The sequence below is a fragment of the Mauremys reevesii genome, linkage group 2 (genome assembly GCF_016161935.1).
Source record: "Mauremys reevesii isolate NIE-2019 linkage group 2, ASM1616193v1, whole genome shotgun sequence".
Taxonomy (NCBI): Eukaryota; Metazoa; Chordata; order Testudines; family Geoemydidae; genus Mauremys; species Mauremys reevesii.
In genome coordinates, this window is record NC_052624.1 from 2,840,662 (window position 1) to 2,859,216 (window position 18,555).

The following is an 18,555-nucleotide window of genomic DNA, read 5'->3' on the forward strand; positions in this document are numbered from 1 at the left end:
ACTGTGTCCCTCAGGGTGTGAAGAATCCACCCCCTAGCGATGCCATTACACTGACCTCACCCCTCCCGTCAACAGCGCTATGTTGGCAGAAGAGCTTCTCCCACCTCCAGAGCTTCTGCCTCCAAGGGAAGTGAATTAACAACACCAATGTGAGAAGCTCTCACCTTGGCGCTAAAGCACTACAGCAGTGCACGTGAAGACCAGCCCTTAACCTTGGAAACTTGAACTGAGCGTATCTTGACAATCATGAGACCTGCAGCCATAACTTGAATAAAAAACACCAGATTCTGAAACACATGCTTTCTGGGGCTGGTTTTGGATTACCACAGCATTACAAGCATTAACTTTTACCAACTCCCAACAATGATTTCAATAGGACTACTCATACTTAAAGTTATGCACCTGGACATTATGCTTATAAATAGCTTCAGATGCTCATTTTTGCTCTCTGATTTGTAGGTGAGCTATGGTTTTGGATTGAAATGTGCTGCTTCTCATATACTGTCTTGATGACTGAAGCCTGAGACAAAAGATTTGCCATTCCAGATGAGACCAGTTCTCCATCCACATCCAATGGTCCATCTCTGACAGCGACCCAGACCAACTCCTTCAGGGGAGCAACAAATTCCCTAGTGGAAGCTTCTTCCTAATCCCAGGCAGTTCGTGACAAGTTTATCCAATGGTACCTTAATTGTTGATTGGGGGTGGGGGATAAATTCCCTGAAACAAGAGAGTTTAGATCCTTTATATCTTGTTATCCTAATAAGCGTAACTGTGGCTGTTCTCATTATCTGTATAAGCAGGGGCGGCTCCAGGCACCAGCGCAGCAAGTGCATGCCTGGGGTGGCAAGGCCGGTGGGGGCAGCGTGCCGGCCTTTGTGCAGCATTTCTGCAGAAGGTCTGCTGGTCCCGCGGCTTCGGCAGTAATTCGGCGACAGGTACACCGAAGGCGCAGGACCAGCAGATCACCCGCAGAAAAGCCACCGAATCCGCATGACCGGTGGACCTCCCACAGAAATGCTGCCGAAGGCTCCCTGACTGCCATGCTTGGGGCGGCCAAAAACATAGAGCCGCCCCTGTGTATAAGCATTGAATCGTGCTTCTGGAACCCTGCTAAAAAACTGGCATTGACAATATCTTGTGGCAGAGAGTTCCACTGGCTCATTATGTGTTGTGTAAAATAGCATTTATTTTTATTACGTTTAAATTAGTTGCCTTTCAATTTCACTTGATATCCTCTTGCTCTTCTTTATGAGACAGGGAAAACAGGAGCACCCAATTTACCATCCATGCCATTTAACTCAAATGCCAAAAACAGGAAAAAAAGAGCACTATTAAATATTTAGCACTTTCACTCATCTAGTTAAGTGCTGACAGAACTCCCAATCTGTAGATGTATCTCTAGCTCTTCCAAAAAGACCTTTACAAAAACAGGGAAGAATAAACTTGATGTCAAGCAGGAAAAAAAAATGTTCTTTGGAAACTAACAAAAATCTTTCAGGTCTTTTGTAAACATCACCATAAAAAACCCTAAGAGGACACACACCTAATTCTTCTATCCCCTTTGCAATTCACCTTTAGGGATGGTGTGTTTTTAACCATAGTCCTCCAAAGAGGCACCAGGTCTGTTTTTTGTAGTCGCCACACCCAACCCTCACCACAATGGACAATTATTTTTTGAATCAATATGTTTTGTGTCCATTTCACTTTTGTTACAATTGTTTTTATTAGAATAAATGTCAGACAGACAATGTTACATGACAGATTTGTCATCCAGGTTAGAAGACAAAGAGGTACAGAAGAAAGGCAGACAAGAGCTTTGCATGGCAAACATATCCATTTCAAGACAATTCGGATGCAGACTATATACAGCCCACCCAGTAATAAAACCAAATTAAGCCTCATATGGTACAAAAAGCAAAAGCAAAATGGTACCCAGCAATAGTAGAGGGGAATGTAAGTAACCCGGTGTTATTAAAACACCGGTGCGAGTGGAAGGGGTATCAGAAGCAATATACACTTACATAAGAAAAACTGTGCCGTTTCCGTAACTTCACAAACCTGGAATTTCCCTGCTCAGAGTATTTATGAAACTGCTCCTAAATCGTAGCATCATCGGGAGAATCGTTGACGCTACCCAAGTTCAGCTTCTCAGTGTTCATAACAGCCCACTATTCCCCACAAATCATTCATGGTGGGGAAGGATCAGCAGCCATTCCCACCAGTGAGCGATGATGGGGTTTGGCTGCCATTATACATGTGAGAATATAAGTCCCTATAAAAACCCACACAGAGAGATGCAAGAAAAAAAAAACCCTAAACAAACAAAACTCGAGGAGGACAGGCCAGGTGCAGCCCTAATGCTGAGATTATCCTCTGAACCTCGGACCAAAGGAAACCTATTTTGGAGGAGAGCCAGCGAGAGAAGGGCTTCGGCGCTACAGGACGGCGACACCTTCCCACTAGGAGAGCAGGTGTTAGGACACAAATCTTGCAGCAACAACTGATGAGATTTCAGCCCCATTGACTAACCTAAACCCCAGCCCTGACTCTGCTCATCGGGACCCAGGCATGCTGCCCCACCAGCCCAGCTCGCAGGGAACTGGGGGGCAAGCTTGTGAACATTCGGTCTGATGCCTTTAGAAGTCATTTATCCAGCAAGGTGGCACATATAAATAGCACTGCACAGACCTAGACTCGGACACTGCCCCAGAGTTTACCAGCGAAGTAGGAGAAGACACGGCACAGGAAAACAGACCGGGAGTGGGGATTATTGACTGGCAGGAGGAGGAAGGGACGGGGATTGCTCGGAGAGGAGAAATGGCTCTGTGCAGATGAGAACAAGGAGACCGCTCCAGGGGTGTGGGGGGAGCATGATCCTGAGAAGGGGAGGAGTCAGGCAGACCTAGGAAGAAGGATCTGGACTCAGCACTCCGAGGTTTTTACCATGAAGGAACCAGGTATTTGCTGAACTGCAGCAGTTAACCCTTTCACGCAGGCAGATTTCTTCAGGCTCTGGCAAGCTAGAGAGCAGGCTTTTACGTCACCCGCCCTTCGGCAGATCCTGCCTCCCCCTGCAGCGTCGAGCGAGCAAAGCACGGGAATCTCGCGTGCAGTTGTCAGCTGGTGCAGAGCAGAGATCAGACGCTCTTCACGGGTTTGTCCAGGGAGCCTGCAGGAGGATGAGATGCCGGGGGAGCAGCCCTTTAGACGGCCGCCCAACAGAGTCATTTACAATTGGCCAGGGAGAGCCCCACCCCACCCACCCACACTCCAGCCCCGAGGCCGGAAGGAGGTTGCGGGCGCTTTTCCAGCCTACCAAGCGCAGGGATGAACTGGTCTGGACGTAACACGCTAGTTACCACCTAGTCACCCATCCCACTCCCTGGTGCTTTCCCGGTCTCCGGTCTTTGCCCTGGGGACGCCTGCTCGGTCTGGTCTGCCCTCTGCTGACCCTGTGGCGGCAGCGTACCTGGGAAGTCAGCCCCGCACTTCTCACGCTTGCAGGGCATCCCGGTCTCGTGGCTCTGCAGGTGCTTGTGGAAGCTAGCCCTGACCTTGTACCTCTTCTCGCAGATGGTGCATTGGAACGGCCTCTCCCCAGAGCAGGCTCGCTGGCCGTTGGGCAGATGCTGCTTCTCAGCAGATGTCTCCCCACCCTCAGCGCACTGGCCGGCCTTCCCCCCGGCCTGGAGCCGCTGGCTCGCACAGAGCTCGGCGTGGCAGCTGCAGCCCTTGCCGCGCTCCGTGCAGTCCTGGGGATTCTCCTTCCCGTGGCCCCGCTGGTGTCTGAGGAAACTCTCCTTCAGCCGGAAGCTCTTCCCACACACAACGCACTGGAACGGCCTCTCCTCCACGCAGACTTGTCGGTGATTCAGAAGGAACCACTTCCGGCTGCAGGTCTGCTCACAGCCGGCGTATTTGTATGGCCTCTCCCCAGGGTGGCTCGCACAGTGTCGGATGAACTCCGAATGGCACCGGAAGCTCCTGGCACACTCGATGCACTGATAAGGTCTCTCTCTGGCACGGCTCCTGTGCTGTTTCCCAAAGCTCACTTTCAGCCGGAAGCTCTTCCCACCCTTAGTACACGTGACATACGGCCTCCCTCCCGCGTGGCTTGCCTGATGGACGAGAGGCTTGATGCCACCGAAATCTCTTCCACGTGGAGTCGGCTCCCCCAAGACAATGCCTGCCGGGCTCCCTGGCGGCGTTACAGAGCCGCACTGACCCTCCCAGGCTGTGGTAGCAACCAGACTCTGGGAAACACTTTCCCCTGAACTTCCCAGGAGCATGTCACGCGGCTCCAAGTCTTCAGGATCTTCCTCATGCTCCTGCACCTCCGTTTTAATCACAATCACCTCATCTGCAGCAAGAGAGAGAGAATCAGAGACATCACTCCCTTGGCCTGCGAGCCAGAGAAAGGAAGCCTCAGCTGATTCAGCCATTCAGTGACTCAATGCAGAAAAATAAACGTGTCGGCTTACTGAACTTGGCCGATAAAGTAGACAAGGGTACAGTGTTCAAAAGAGCCTAGGGGACTTATGAAACTTAGTCCCGTTTTGAAAAGTTACTAGAGACTTTTGAAACTGGGATTAAGGCGCTTTTGAAAACTTTACCCAAGATAAATAATGAGTGCGCACACACGATGTAGGGCCCGGTTTCAAATCAGCAGAGCAACCCCCCTTCCTGCTCAGCACTTCTGAAAAGCATCTAAACTGAGAGGAGATTTCTGGCCTGAAAACTTGTCTGTAAACCAGAAGCTTCACACCTTTGGGTGGAGCGCTGGGAAAAGGGTGTATTTAAGTACCAGGGAGTATGAAGGGTCAGCGCCGAGCCCAGAAGGTCTAGACAGCTGGAGAACAAAATCTATCTAGTTAAGGTTGAAATTCTGTTCCATTATAATCCTATTTTCAGAATCTCAGTCTTCAAGTTACCCGTTGCCCTGAAACTTTTCATACATGGTCTGAAACCAAAGGAGATTTCTTTCCCGCCCCCCCTTCCAAAAGTTGGAGTGAGATCTGTCTGGACATTTATGGAGAAAGATAATTAACCTTCTCCGTTTTGTAATTTTGCTGCCGATATTGGCGCTAAGTAGTATCTTAAACTTGTGGGTCAAATTCTCAGCTGTGGTAAATCGTCATTCCTGCCCTAGGCACTGACTCCATGGGTGCTCCGGGGCTGGAGCACCCATGGGGAAAAAAATCAGTGGGTGAGCCAAGCTCCCCGCCCTGCCCCACCTCATTCATCTCCTCCTCCTCCATCTCGTCCCGAGTGTGCCACATCCCCACTCCTCTGCCTACCTCCCAGCGCTTGCCACTGCCAAACAGCTGTGGCAAGCTCCAGGAGGGAGGGGGGAGGAGCGGGAAGGAGGCGGGGAAGAGGTGGGGCCGGGGTGGGGATTTAGGGAAGGAGTAGGAATAAAGGCAGGGAGGGGGCGGATACTTTGGGGGAAGGGGTTGGAATGGGGGTGGAGTTGGGGCAGGGCCGGGGTGGAGCGGGGGTAGGGGGGTCGAGAAGTTGGTGCCTATGATTCCTCCATTGACCTTGATGGAGCTCCACCAATTTACAACAGCTGAGGATCTAGCCCATTTCAAAATTTCACGTGTGGCTAGTCAGGGAGGAATAACTGCTTAGGACATTCGGGGGGGTGGTTTAAACATAGTTTTAAAGTCATAATGCATAAAAAGTGTTTTTTTGAACGTGCTGTAAAAATGTCTATGAAATAGTTAGTCCGTGATTCAATGCAGCTGCAGAGGTTACACTGCGCTACCCAGTCCAATGCTGCTGCTGGGCATTTGATATTTTTACTGAGTGCTGCGAACAAACGACATACGGCATTGCAAAAACCCAACAGACACGTCTCAATAGCAACACAGGTAGCTTCTCCCTCCTCCCCTATTTGTTTCCTCTTTTCTGTCTTTATAAAAGAAAAGAGAAGAAAAATTAAATGCGAACTGAATCTTGTGTTAATGCAATGCTAGGCTCAGAGGTTTGAGCTAAGAACTATGGGTAACGCATAAGTGAAGATTCTGATCATGTTAACTCAGCTACATCATGTGACTGTCAAGCTTAGGAAACAGCATTTCTCTTGTAATAGTTGCCTTTGGATAGCGTCGAGATTGCAAATCATCTCCTGGGTTTGAGGAAAAGAGGATTTCCAGCTGTTATTTCACAGCCTATTGAAGTTATTACAATCCATCTCACCTGTGCAGAGCTCTGTATGGATTCGCCTTTCCTCCAGCACCTGCATATCCCGCACACTTGGCTCTTCCTCGACGTCCCTCCGGCACGAAGCGTCGCGTGCAGAAGCTGGGCGGCCTGTTCGTGGCAGACAGAGTAACGCATTGCTTTGCTGATCTCCACAAACACTACACAAGGAAACGTAAACTGACCGTAACCCAGTGCTGTTTCTGGGCTGGAGGAGACACGCATTCTGATGGGCTACAAACATTTCTCTGAGGATCCAGAGGAAACAAATGCAGAAGGCCTCAGAGGCAGGAGAACTTGAGATGGGTGGAAATCCAAAGGTGCTGGCTGCCTGCGTCCGTACAGGGGCAGGTGGTACCGATAGGCGTGGGGGGCCTAGAACGGAGCTGTGCAGAACAGCACTGCCCCAGGCTTTGCTTCAGGAGAGCTCCCTGGGAGCCCAGAGTCTGCACCAGCCCTTCGGCGGGAGCAGCGTGCACTCACCTCTGTCGCTGGCCAGCCCCGCTGGTAGTGTGGAAGTGGTGGGGGGAGGGGTAAGGACCTAGTGTCTCCTTTTGGGGGTACAGCTCACTGGGGGACTAGCAGGGAGCAACCTCAGCACCAAGGACTGCAACTGCCAGGATAGGAGAAGGCGCCTTGCGCTATCATCTCTTGCTCATCTGTACAGGGACCAGCCAGAGTCCGGGCCAAAGGTTTCACTGGATTTCCCTCACTGTTTGGGCAGCTTGGTGCATCACTCACCAGCACTGGGGTGTGTACAGAGCTCTCCTTCCCCAACGTGGTCCTGATTCTCAGCACCGGACTGTTCCTCTCGTTTAATCCATGATAAAGCGTCACAGCCAGAGACTGTATAATTGGTTCATGGAAAGAGGTAATAATAGAGGCTGTTTTATTCATACACCTCACTGACTCATTCTTACCAAGCACCTGGTGCGATATTAGTCTGAAGAGACACACACGGGCTAAACTAGAAATAACATTGTGATTGTCCATCCCTTCCTATTAAGTGCTGACATGGGCAGAGATTAGTCCCCAAGACAGTTTCAAAGAGAAGGGGGGACTTTGGAAAGTGTTCTCATCTCTCTTGACTATGTAACAAGTGCTTTAGTGCAGCGATGGATGCTGTAGAAATATAAAGAGAGATGGTAGAAAATGATAAAAGGGCCTAGCTACTACAGCAATGGACACACTAGAAATACCCAGATGGACAGGGAATTATACAATCTGCAGAAGCCAGCAAAGGTTTTGTGGAGGGCTAGTTTCTCTTTCTTTAAGCTCTGTGGATATCCAGAGAATGCTCACAGAGGCAAGTCCTAAGGTGGGCATTGGTATAACCACATGTGCAACATTACAGAGCTTTAGGTCACTGTTCAAAATCATTTAGCTAGTGCTGCAGACTCTAGACAGCACATCAGACCACACTGAAGTATTCAGATTCATAAATTTTTAATGCCAGAAGGGACCATTACATCTTGCCTGACCTCCTGCATGATGCAGACCAAAGAAAATCACCCAACAATTTCTGCATCAAGCCCTAACTTTGGTTTGAACTACACACTGGCAAAAGGGAACGTATAGGTGATCTTGGTGATACAAAAGACAATATGTAGGTATATACAAGCACACGATAAATGGCACAGGTATAGATAAGGAGATAGTATCATACATATAGCTTGATGCTATCAGTACAGAGTGGGAGTATTACTAATGCCTTAGCTAAATTAGAAGGTACTGTACAGGTATATATAAGGAGAGGTTGAACTGGGTCGGTCTGTAGCGGCTACGACAGCCTGCCCACATTTCCTGGTTGCTGTTACCTTGTGCTCCAGAATCTAAGCTTTCATTTAAAAAAAAAAAACCTGGCGCTTATGGTTGCATGCTGACTGAATTTAATCAACACAATTATATCTGCTTGAGTGTGCAAACAGCTTTGAACTATAGCTCAGAAAGATACACACTGCTCCTATTCAAATTGATAAGGTGTGGCCTCTGGAGCCTACTGATGGCAACTGAACTCCCAACATTTTAAACTTTCAAAGCTGATTGAAGCTCACAAGGGAAAAAAAGGGGAAGTATCACGTAATGACCTGAGTCATCCATTGTGGAGTCCCAAAATGGCAAAGTGGAGATTGGAAGTGGGTCTTAGGAAGAATCCCACCACTTTTTTCCCATCTCTGATCACACTGTGCAAGCATAAGGAGATGGGTATTTGGAGGTAAATATTTCTACCTGTTATCCTGCATTTTGACAGAAGATCAATAACTTTCCTTCTATCAAACATGTTAAATGTAGAGTGGTAAGTGCTGTTAGGCAGTGGTAGAAAGCTGGCATTAGATACTGGATTCTGTAAATTGAGGTAGATCTGATCACTCCTTCACCATTACCTTCATTTTGCTGTCAATCGATGTGTCTATTTCCGAGGCATTTATTTTACCCCACTGATACGAACGTCTCTCACTTTTTCCTCGTCACTAACTCACAACTCCAAGCGTAGTTTGAGAACGGCTGTTCAGCAGGCGACCAAGGAACTGATTTGGTCTGACTCTGGCTGTTCCAACAGCTTTCGTTTCTTTTAGTTGTTGAGGCCCAAATGGGAGCCACTGTCGAGTTACATTAGTTTTGGTTGGTTGGCTGCTCTTGCAAGTCGGAAAACGTGGTTTATCTTGTTACTGTTGCATTCAATTGGGGTCTGGCGTGGGCAGAATTGCCAGCTTTCTCCTTCTCTCACCCCTGTGTAGCGGGACAGCGCAAGCCCAGTGGGACTTACGGGATGTCTAGCCTTTGTGCAGGTGCCCTGGCTGAAGAGGTGAACTTTACCCTTTGGAATGGTTTCAATCCATTACTGACCTGTGCTGGGGTCTGCAGGGACACCTCTTTCCTTAGCATCGCCCTGTTCCCCGACACACGGCTCTGCGCCTTGTTCGGTCTGGCACAACCGGCCAGGTGCAGCAACGGGAGAGTCTGCTCGGGGGAGAGGGGGAGGAAAGAGAGAGAATTCCATTATGTTTATCGAGTATCTGTTTAGCTGCTGGCAGCACATCACAATGTCTGAAAAGCTAGAGCCACCGAGGTTCACAAGAACTTTGGTTCTTGCTTTGCCGTTCCCGCGCTCTCTCTAAATTACTGTATTTTAATCCATTACTCACTGACATGCGGTTCAATGGAGATTTTCCTTTCTTCAGAGTCCAGAGGATCCCCGATATACGGCTCCTCCCCTCGCTCTATCCGGGACAGGATGTCAGGTTTAGAAACAGCATAGTCTGTTCATGGGAGATGATATTAGGTGGGATACGGTAGGATGTTTTATTCAGATCAGTTACACAGGGATTAAAATAATCCTTTCAACTGAGATATTCATTAGCTATTTATAACAAAATCAGTTTCAATGAAAAGTAGAACCTGGTTTACTTAAACATTGTCTAGTGAGGGGCCAATCCTGCAGGTGCTTACTTCCAAGCACAGGACTTATTGCGGCGAGTAGGCCCATTAACTTCCCCAGTCATCACTGTTACTACCTGCAATATAGTAGCACCTAGAGGCTCCAAACAAGATCAGGGCCCCATTGTCTCTACTGCCCAAATGCTGGTTCTTTTCACTCCCCACGTTATGGATAATGAGGCTGGGATGAATAGCCTGGATTCATCATCCAAACTGCTGATATTGCTCCAGAGAGGCCAGATTCCAGGGAAGATCTTGGAAGCTCGTTCACTGGAGGAGGTTAATTCTATGTTCTCCTTTGGGAATGATGAATGGCTGGTCATTTCGAGGCTTGACGCCAGAGCCTGAGTTGGGCTGTGGGATTGTGTTTACTGTGGGGGACGTGAAGAGATCATTCAACACCCTCCTCCTCTGTTCCTAGCAGGGGCTGTGAGTTGGACTCTAAGTTGGTTCCAAGCGTTCTTTACACCATACAGTCATTTGACCATGGGGGAAAGGGTCCCTAAATGGAAGAGTTATTGTATGTCAATACAGCATATTACTCAAGAACAAAGCAACTCCACAGGGATTGACGCATGGTCATTGCATCATAGCTACGCTGTTGAGGATGGAGGACACCAGAATGCCAAAGCAGCTGTGGACTGGAAAACTGGCAGCGGGTAACTGTACACGAGGCAGCCAGAAGAAACGTTTCAAGGACACACTGCAGCATAACCTGAAGCAGTGCAACATTGCAACTGGGAGTTGGCAGCAACAAACAGATCGCGCTGGCGAGCAATCAGGGATGGGGTTACTCAGATCGTGATCCTGAGGCACTGAGTCATACACAGCAGCAGGCACAGAGCGTAATCCCTTCCTCAATACTGAGCTGCATATGCCCTCGATGCGGAAAGGACCGACACTCTCACATCAGCCTTTTCAACCCCAATGTAACACTGTCATCAGCATCATTTTTGGCCACCAAGGGCAACAATTCCTCAAGAACGGTGAATTTTAGTTAGCTATTCTGTCCCTGTCTACACAAAATCAGCCATGCTGGGGGAACCCACGATGCCAGTGAAAGCACTGTTCCTTCTCCAGTGCAGACGGGACCGTCAGTGCTAATGATCTTATGCTTCCCATGGATCTGCAGGAGGAAGTGCACCTGCTTGCGGTTTATATTGCCCTGGACTTGACTCTTTAGTTGTTTCTCTTTGGAGAGATTTTGCATCAACAGCTGACATGGAAACTAGCAACTTTCTGTATCTAGATTGAACTTGAACATGTAGATCCCACTCAGCTTCTAGTACGGGATCAGAAGCAGTGGTGGCCTTAGGCTCAAGAGTGTATATTTTGGCACTTCTTCCACAGAAGGATGAGAGGAACTTGAGCATTCCTAAACATATGGAAGACTAATGGCATTGGCCCAGCAAAAAATCAAAGGAACTGTGAGCGGGAGGAAATCCAGTCCAGGAAAGTTCTCACCACTTCTAATAAAGGAGTGAAAACCGATCCTTACCCAGTGAGATCAGGGTCTCATAATTCCCCTTCATCGTATTCTTGTAAAGCTCCTTCTGCCATTCATTCAAGCTTTTCCATTCCTGCTCGTTGAAATAGACCGAGATGTCATCAAATGTCACCGGCACCTGAAATCACAAGGGGGAGACACCCACCACCTTCTGATTCTGTCACACCCACCTTTTTATTTTAACTCTAAGAATGTTTTAAAGTTAATTTAATTTGAGCTTAGCAAGAATCAAGATACTATGGGGCAGATATTCACTAGTATAAATCAGCAATACTCCACTGACTTCAAAGCAGCTACACCTAGTTACACTAGCTGAGGGATCTGGCTCCATACAGGGGTCAGAGTTTGCAGCTTGACACTGTTGTTATTTAACATGACAGTAGGTCCCAGAGGCCCCCGTCAAGATCCATCTCTATTGTCCTTGCAGAAACACGTGAGAAGCAGAACGTTTATAACAGATTATCTTTGAACATGAAGATTTAGAGAAATGTTGGATTGCAAACATTGCAGTTTGGGACTCTTCTGAATCTGGGGTTTTGTTCTGTCCATTATAGCAACAGGATGCTTAAAACCAAAGCTTTGGTTCATGCCCATCTCTAAATTACCGGTAATTATTCATAAAAGCAAATCTAACATTGAGCTCCTCTATTAATTCACAGAGCAAGCAATGGCACCCCCATCTTTACTGTCATCTGGAAGGATCACATTTAAAGAACAGGGTCGTTCCATGTCTGCAGCCCATTCAGACATTGGCTTTTCCATCTGCCAACCAGGGGGACCAGCTAGCGCTAGTTGTGCCAATGGTTTCCGTGATTGGAAGCCTGTCTGCAGAGAATGTCTGAGCCCATAACCACCCATCCACTCTCATGCAGGATAATGGGAGTTTAATCAAATAAAAATGATTCACTTTGCAATCTGCAGCTTAAGCATCTTTGATTTTCCAATGAGAAGGGTCTAACTAACATTGACTGAATTTGACCGAACAGCTCCAAGGAACCAGAATCATCTGAGAAGCACAGTAAATGCCAGTCAGTAAGGTGCATTAACTAACCACATATGAATGGATTGTTTTCACTGTGTTGGAATTTCATAACATTCAATTTGAGTAACACTGACGTTAACCGATCTAGGTGGTTCCCATTTGCACCCCCTCTGTTCATGGGTCCATCTATACAATTCTCTCCCAGGTGCAGCAAAGTTTCTGAAGAAAAACAGACAGGAAAGCGTACCAGAGAGAGGCAAAGCAGGTTTCATTGCAAGTGGGGTTTCACACACAAAAGAAAAGTTTGAGTGTGGAAAATCCAACCTCTTTCAGGCTGGTAGGCTTATTAGAATCGCTCAGCTGGTCTCTGGGATGAGAGGGTAACATTTTGAAACGCACAGGCCCAGGGGGCTCTACTTATGAGAAGTGCAGCGTGCTGCGGGGGAAGGCTCTCAAATGGCAAAGAGGCGGCGGGGAAAGTTGAAAACCGAAAAGGGCAGGTAAGAGCAGACAGGAAGGTTAGTCCAGTGCTTACAGCACTAGCCGGGGTTCAATTCCTATTCTTCCATGAATATCCCGAGGAACCTTGGGCAAATCACAGTCTCTCTGTGCCTCAGATTTACACCTGGGGATTATAGCACTGCCTGACCTCCCAGGGCAGTTGCAGGGATAAACACGTTAAAAGATGGGGAGGCACTCTCATCCAGGGCCATATAAGTACCTAAAATAGACAGATGGGGTGGGGGTGGGGGTTCCTTCTCTGGCTATAACTTTGGGCTTCTGTGCTTTAATTAATCTGGAGAGGTTTTTCCAGATGTTAGATTAGTTCTTCCATTCCCTCCCCTTTCCCGCAACTGCTCCCACCAGCATGAGACGGGCATGGGGTGAAAGTTGTCTAACTAGTTCTGACCAGCGTGGCGGTTGGCTCGAAAGACCCTCTGCAGCCCCGTCAAATCTGAGCACTTTTAGAACAGCAAAGACAGAGATTGGATGGGGAAAAGAACGGGCCTGTGAAAAAAATCCCTTGTGTATCTGGTAATAGAAGGGACTTACTTAAACCTTTTAACATGGTATGGCCCCTTCCATTTGAAGCATTAAAAATGCTTTACTAATACTGGTGGCTTAAGCCTCAGGTACCCCTGTGCGGGAGGTAAATATCATCCCCATTTTAAAGATGAGGCTCAGAGAAGTTAAGAGGCATATCCAAGACCACACAGGGTTTACGGCAGAGCTGGGAAATGAATCATAGAATTACAGCAGGGTAGGACTGGAAGGGACTCGGATCATCTAGTCCAGTCCCTTGCACTCAAGGCAGGACTAACTAATAACTAGAGCCAGATCTCAATTCCCAGACCTGTGCATTAACTACAAGACCATCCTTTCTACTCTATGCTGACTTCTACCTCCTTAGTGCTAGCGGAGATGTGCTGCTACAAGGCTTATTTTCCTAGCTCATGTCACCCTCCACTGCCCATCACATCAACAAGAAACGTCTCCTTGTCTTTACCCCCATTCCAGCTCGTCCGATACTTCTCCTGTAGATTCCTTGGGATCTCTCTGTTGTGTTTGTACAGCACTGCCACAGTAGGGTCCTGGTCTGTGACTGGGGCTCTTAGGCATTACCACCATACAGATAAAACTAGTTACCTTGGGGACCTCCCCAGTAGTGCCTGGGGGGAGTCTCAGGATCCAGAAGTTCCTGTTCTTCAGCAGGTTCTCCATGTTCTCCAGCCTCCTCTGCAGCAGCCCGTACTCCTGGATCAGAGTTCCCAGCACGGCCCACTTACTCTCCAGCTGGTTCCCAAACTCCACCGCTGTCTTCTCACAGCCTATTAGTTTTTTTTCAGCCATCCACATTCTCCCTTCCAGACCCAGCAACCTCGTGGCGTGAGAATCTAATTTCCTCTCAACAGCTTGGACGGCGGCTAATACCGTCCGAAGGGAAACTTCTGCTCTTGGAGATGGTGGTTCTTGTTCAGATGTTTGCTCAGGGAGGACCGGTGGCTGTAAGACGGCCAGGGGCTGCGGTTCCACCTCCCATTCATCAGCCTGTTTCAAGGACGGAAAATGAAAACAGAGTTGGGGTCACGTTCCCTATCGGCAAAGTTAGCTACAAAAAAAAACCAGGACAAGCAGCCGCTCACATGCACCAGGCCGCCCAGACTATTCAAGGGTTGCATCTTTATCATCATCGGCTCACATTCCGGAAGTGATGGTTAAAAAGCTGCTGACATTTTCATTATAATCCTCATTTATAAGGGTCAATGGGAATGGCATTGAACTGAAATGTCCCATGCAGCTTGGGTTTGGTCCTAATTTGTTTGAGGAAAACTGCAATATAAGGCAAGAGCTTTTCTAGTCACGTTCATTTACAAACAAGAGTCGATCACTACAACAGTCTTACGAGAAGAGAATTGATGAGCCTGGCATGAGGTCTCCTTGCCACAGGGCCCGAGACTCCCAGGGGATGTCCGCATTGGAGCTGGAATTCCCTGCTTGAAGAGACACATTGGCACTAGCTCTAGAGAAGCGTAGTGTCAGCTGTGAGTGGCAGGAAGCGCTAGCATTCTGAGGACACACTGCCCAAGTCCAGCGAGCACACACTCGGGGTGGCTCGCCCTCCCACTGCTCGCACCACCGCAACTGTGCTCTATTTTAGCATGTAAACTCGATCCGAGCTAGTGCAAATATGCCTCCTTAAAATGGGAATCACACAACCAACTCGCAGTGCGGACATACCCTGGGTCTCTCGCTCTCTCTTATGGCCCATCTGCGCACCAACATTTATTCCGTCGTCAGGAGATGGCGTTATATCCCAGCAGGGACCAGATGGGACGGGAACAAACCAACTGTACAAAAATCGGTGCTACAATCTGTACAAACAAATCTCACAACACCCCAGGTCGGTGGGCAAGGATCCCTATCTCCAGCATTCACATGCAAAAACCATTTAGAAATATTAAGCAATTTGCACAAGGGCATAGAGTAAAGGTGTCTGGACCAACATTTGAATCCACGTCCCCTTCTTCTCCTCATGTCCTTGTCATAAACTTGATGTTTTTCCAGAACTGTCCCCAAATAATATCTAATGCCCTAGATCACTATGCTTCCTAGGCAAATCATTTCACGGTGTCCTAGTTTTCCTCTCCGTAAATTAAGATCTCCTCAGTCATCAAACTTACTTGGCTTCCTAAATAGAGCAGGATTATCGCTGTTTGTACTGATGGGACAACTGAGACCTGCTGGGGATAAGAAACTTGCCTCAAGAGTATTGTGGTCCAGCAGTTTAAATACTGGCCTGAGCATCAGGAGAGCTAGGTGTGTGAGAGCATGAACCTCCATTTATCACCTCCCCAATTAGAGAGAAGACTGCAGTGAACCCTGCTTATGAAGCACTAGAGAAGCGTAAAGCATTATTAAGGCCAGTCAGTAGCAGACATGGAAATAGAGTTCAGGGGTCTTAGGCCTGTGCTCACTTCTCTAGGCCTACAGAGATCCTCCAGGTTGAAGTTTCATTCACCTCTTTTGTCTCAACCAACTTTCCCCCCAAAAAAACTGCTACATTTTTGCCAAAGTTTCCCAACATCTAAAACCAGCTAATTCCACATAGAGTTCGGCAACAAATATTCACCCAGTTCTAATCCCAATACTTTGCATTTCTGCAGCACTCTCCTTTGGAGGATCTCAAAGCAATTTACAAATACAGACACATTAAGACTCATAACCACCCCAGGGAGGCGTAAGTATTATTCCCCAGGTAGAGACAGAGAAACTGAGGTTAAGTGGCCTGTCCAAAAAAATGACAAAGCAAGTCAGTGCAGAAGTGGGAACAGAAACCATGACTCCTGGCACTCAATCCTTTGCTTCAGCCATGAACTGGCCTTCCTCTCAATATAAATACATACTGTTATTTATCAACCAACATTTAGGTACCTCTTGGATGATTTTTTTCCGGAAGGCTCCTCTTCCTTTTGGTTGTGATGGGGACTGTGGGTTCCTGTTCACGCTCGGGCAGACGTTCAGAGTCGGAACTGCTGTTTTGGTTAGAAGTAACCGCTTTCCAAATTCTAATTTTTTTTGCGTCACGCTTGAAATGTCAAAGCACTCGTCCGTGAAGTGCGCGGAGCAGATCAGCGAGCGGTCGTGTCCCCCTCTCCAGTCTGCTCTCTTCATCCGAACAAATCTGTCCCAAAGGCTCCTAACGTGAGGGTCTTTTGGAAATTTGAACAAGGATACACCATCTTGGGTGGTGTTGGAACACCTGGCCACTACGCAGCGAGCTGGCATGGTTTGTAATGTAAAATGTTACTATGTTACAATGTCACTAGCAGGCAAGTTCTACGATTCCTCCAGCTGATCTGTTAGAAAAGAGACGTCAAAGGTTTCTAAGTAGCTCTGGGAGTTGGTTGCATCCCTTGTCTCCTAGTACAGTTCTTACACTGCCGCTGTTCAGTGTAATGTTCAGAATCCAAACAAGCGAGAACACTCCCTTCGTCAAACTCCTTGGCTTTTTATTTGAATGACACCTAAAAAGCAGAGAGAAAACCCTCTCATGCACATAACTCTAATGATATTGTGTAGCTACACCAGGTGCATGTAAATATTCAGTTACTTATTTTAAATACAAAATTATGCAATGCTTTACGAGCCTGGTTTTGAAAAAGTTAGGTGTGGAACTGCACATACAAAATGAGTGCACAATTACACACAATTCCACACAAGTCCAGGTAACAGCACATGCATATGCCTGGTTCTGGTCATTTCCGTTCATTTCCCAGACCTAAAGAAGAGCTCTGGCTGCCCCAAAAGCTTGTCTCCCTCACCAACAGAAGGTGGCCCAGCAGAAGATATTACTGCACCCACCTTGTCTCTCTAATATCCTGGGACCAACACGGCTACAACGACACCGTACAGCACATTGGCAATTACACAGTTTGTGTGCACAGTCAGAACTGCATGGGAAACATGCACATCTAGAAGTTTTCAACATTGGGCCCAACCTGTTCAAACTACTGTGCTCCTCCCTTACCGATCAAGAGCCTTTCATCCCTGCACATCAAAGCACTGTAAGAACCATTAATGCATGATCAGAATCCTTGTGTGAGAAATAAGACTCTATTCCCATGCCCAGTTTACAGCTTCAGTGTGCCAGGCTGTCAGGGATGAAATGCCCACTGCTTAATTTGTGCCAGGGCTTGCCAGAGCTGAGCCCTGGCACCTCTAGGCTTAGCACTTCATAGACCCAGCATCTCTGTCCTTGCCATGTCAGTTATGAAAGTCAAAAATTTGCTTGAGCCCCGGCACCACTTTCATTACAAATTAAGCCCTGGAAACAACTCACCCACGTCAGTAGCAAAGTCGGAAATAGAATCAGGCTGCTGGACATTAGGTGACACGCTGACACTGCAATGAGCCTCCTGCCTAAAGCGATGCTGGTGCCCTGTCAACACCCCCTGCAGCCGCCAGGCCCTGGCTGCATCCAAGCACGAGCTCCAAAGCCCCCCGGAGGCAGGCGAGCGAGGGGCTCACCAGACATCAAGGCGGGTCCCCGCTAGCCTCCCCCTGCCCGGCTGCACACCCCGCTCTCTCTGGCGCTAGGACCCGGGGCTGGCTGCGGCCGGGGGCGCACAGCACTACGCCCCGCTCCCCCCGGCCGGGAAGTCAGGAGCGGACCCCGCACGGAAAGGCAGCTCCGCCCGCGGCACCGCTCCGCACCTGCCGGCCCTTCGGAGCAGCCGTGTAGACGCCCCGCCCGAGGGGTCTCGAGCCAGCCCCTGCGGGAGCCGGGGGGCGCTGGGCCAACGTGCCCCGGCTCCGCAAGGAGCCCGCGGGCCGGGCACCGGGGCTACGTACCGCAGCGCCCCTGCTCCGGGCCCTCACCTGGGCAGCGGCCCGCTCGGCCATGGCCCCCCCGGGGAGGCGGGCGGGGCTTCTCCAGCGGGCCCGGCCCGGCCGAGCTCCGCTCCCGCTCCGGGCTGGGCAGGGTCCCGGCGCCGCCTCGCCACGGGCCGGCCCCGCTGCCGGGCGGAGCAGAGCGAGCGCAGCCGGGAGGGAGCCGCGGCCTGGCTGCGGGGCCGGGAGCGGAGCGGGGCGGCAGCGGCCCCTGGCGGCGGAAGGCCGGTACCGGCCGTGGCTGCCGCTTTGTTGCCCGGGGACTTTTGTTAGCGGGTGTCACACACGTGTCAATACGGCTTCAAAGCGGGGCCGGGCCGGGGGGGGGCCACCCGAGGGGCAAAGCCGCGAACTAATGGGCGGTTCCTTTAACTGGGCTCCGGTCACCCTCCGTGCAGGTAGGGAGAGTTTTAGCACCTGTGGGTGGCAGAAGAAAGGGGCCCCCTCCCCCCGTGACTGACTGTCAGCCTGAACCCCGGACAGCTAGTGAGTCCCCGGAGCTCTTTTCTCCTCCCACCCATGAGCCTTG

General features: G+C 49.2%; 2 protein-coding genes across 5 annotated transcripts in view; both read right to left on the minus strand.

The window, feature by feature from the left end:
* The window catches only part of LOC120399389, a 51,720-nt gene extending 33,165 nt beyond the window's left edge, over positions 1–18,555 (minus strand). Inside the window, exon 1 of the mRNA XM_039527593.1 lies at positions 18,015–18,555. Within this exon, the coding sequence (XP_039383527.1) occupies positions 18,015–18,038 (24 nt within the window). The 5' untranslated portion in view covers positions 18,039–18,555. The remainder of the gene's footprint in view (positions 1–18,014) is intronic.
* LOC120397105 (zinc finger protein 282-like) lies at positions 1,702–18,050 on the minus strand. 4 transcript variants are annotated; one of them, XM_039522612.1, is made up of 10 exons: positions 17,988–18,050; positions 16,068–16,660; positions 13,782–14,183; positions 11,144–11,270; positions 9,354–9,467; positions 9,055–9,168; positions 6,949–7,053; positions 6,205–6,318; positions 3,473–4,363; positions 1,702–3,172 (listed from the first exon to the last, which is right to left on the minus strand). In XM_039522612.1, the coding sequence occupies exons 2-10, from the start codon at positions 16,419–16,421 to the stop codon at positions 3,141–3,143; spliced, it is 2,253 nt and encodes a 750-aa protein (XP_039378546.1). In that variant the 5' UTR covers positions 16,422–16,660; positions 17,988–18,050; the 3' UTR covers positions 1,702–3,140. The 4 variants fall into 4 exon arrangements, with proteins under 4 accessions (XP_039378546.1, XP_039378545.1, XP_039378543.1 ...); XM_039522611.1 differs by having other exon boundaries at positions 1,702–4,363; positions 11,144–11,225; XM_039522609.1 differs by having other exon boundaries at positions 1,702–4,363.

Coding starts and splice junctions, on each gene's coding strand:
- LOC120397105 (XM_039522609.1), bottom strand. CDS start 16,421: ATGCCAGCTCGCTGCGTAGTGGCCAGGTGTTCCAACACCACCCAAGAT. Junction 7,054..9,054: donor CCCTGCAGACCCCAGCACAG/GTCAGTAATGGA, acceptor CCAATTATACAG/TCTCTGGCTGTGACGCTTTA. Junction 4,364..6,204: donor CCATACAGAGCTCTGCACAG/GTGAGATGGATT, acceptor CTCTTGCTGCAG/ATGAGGTGATTGTGATTAAA.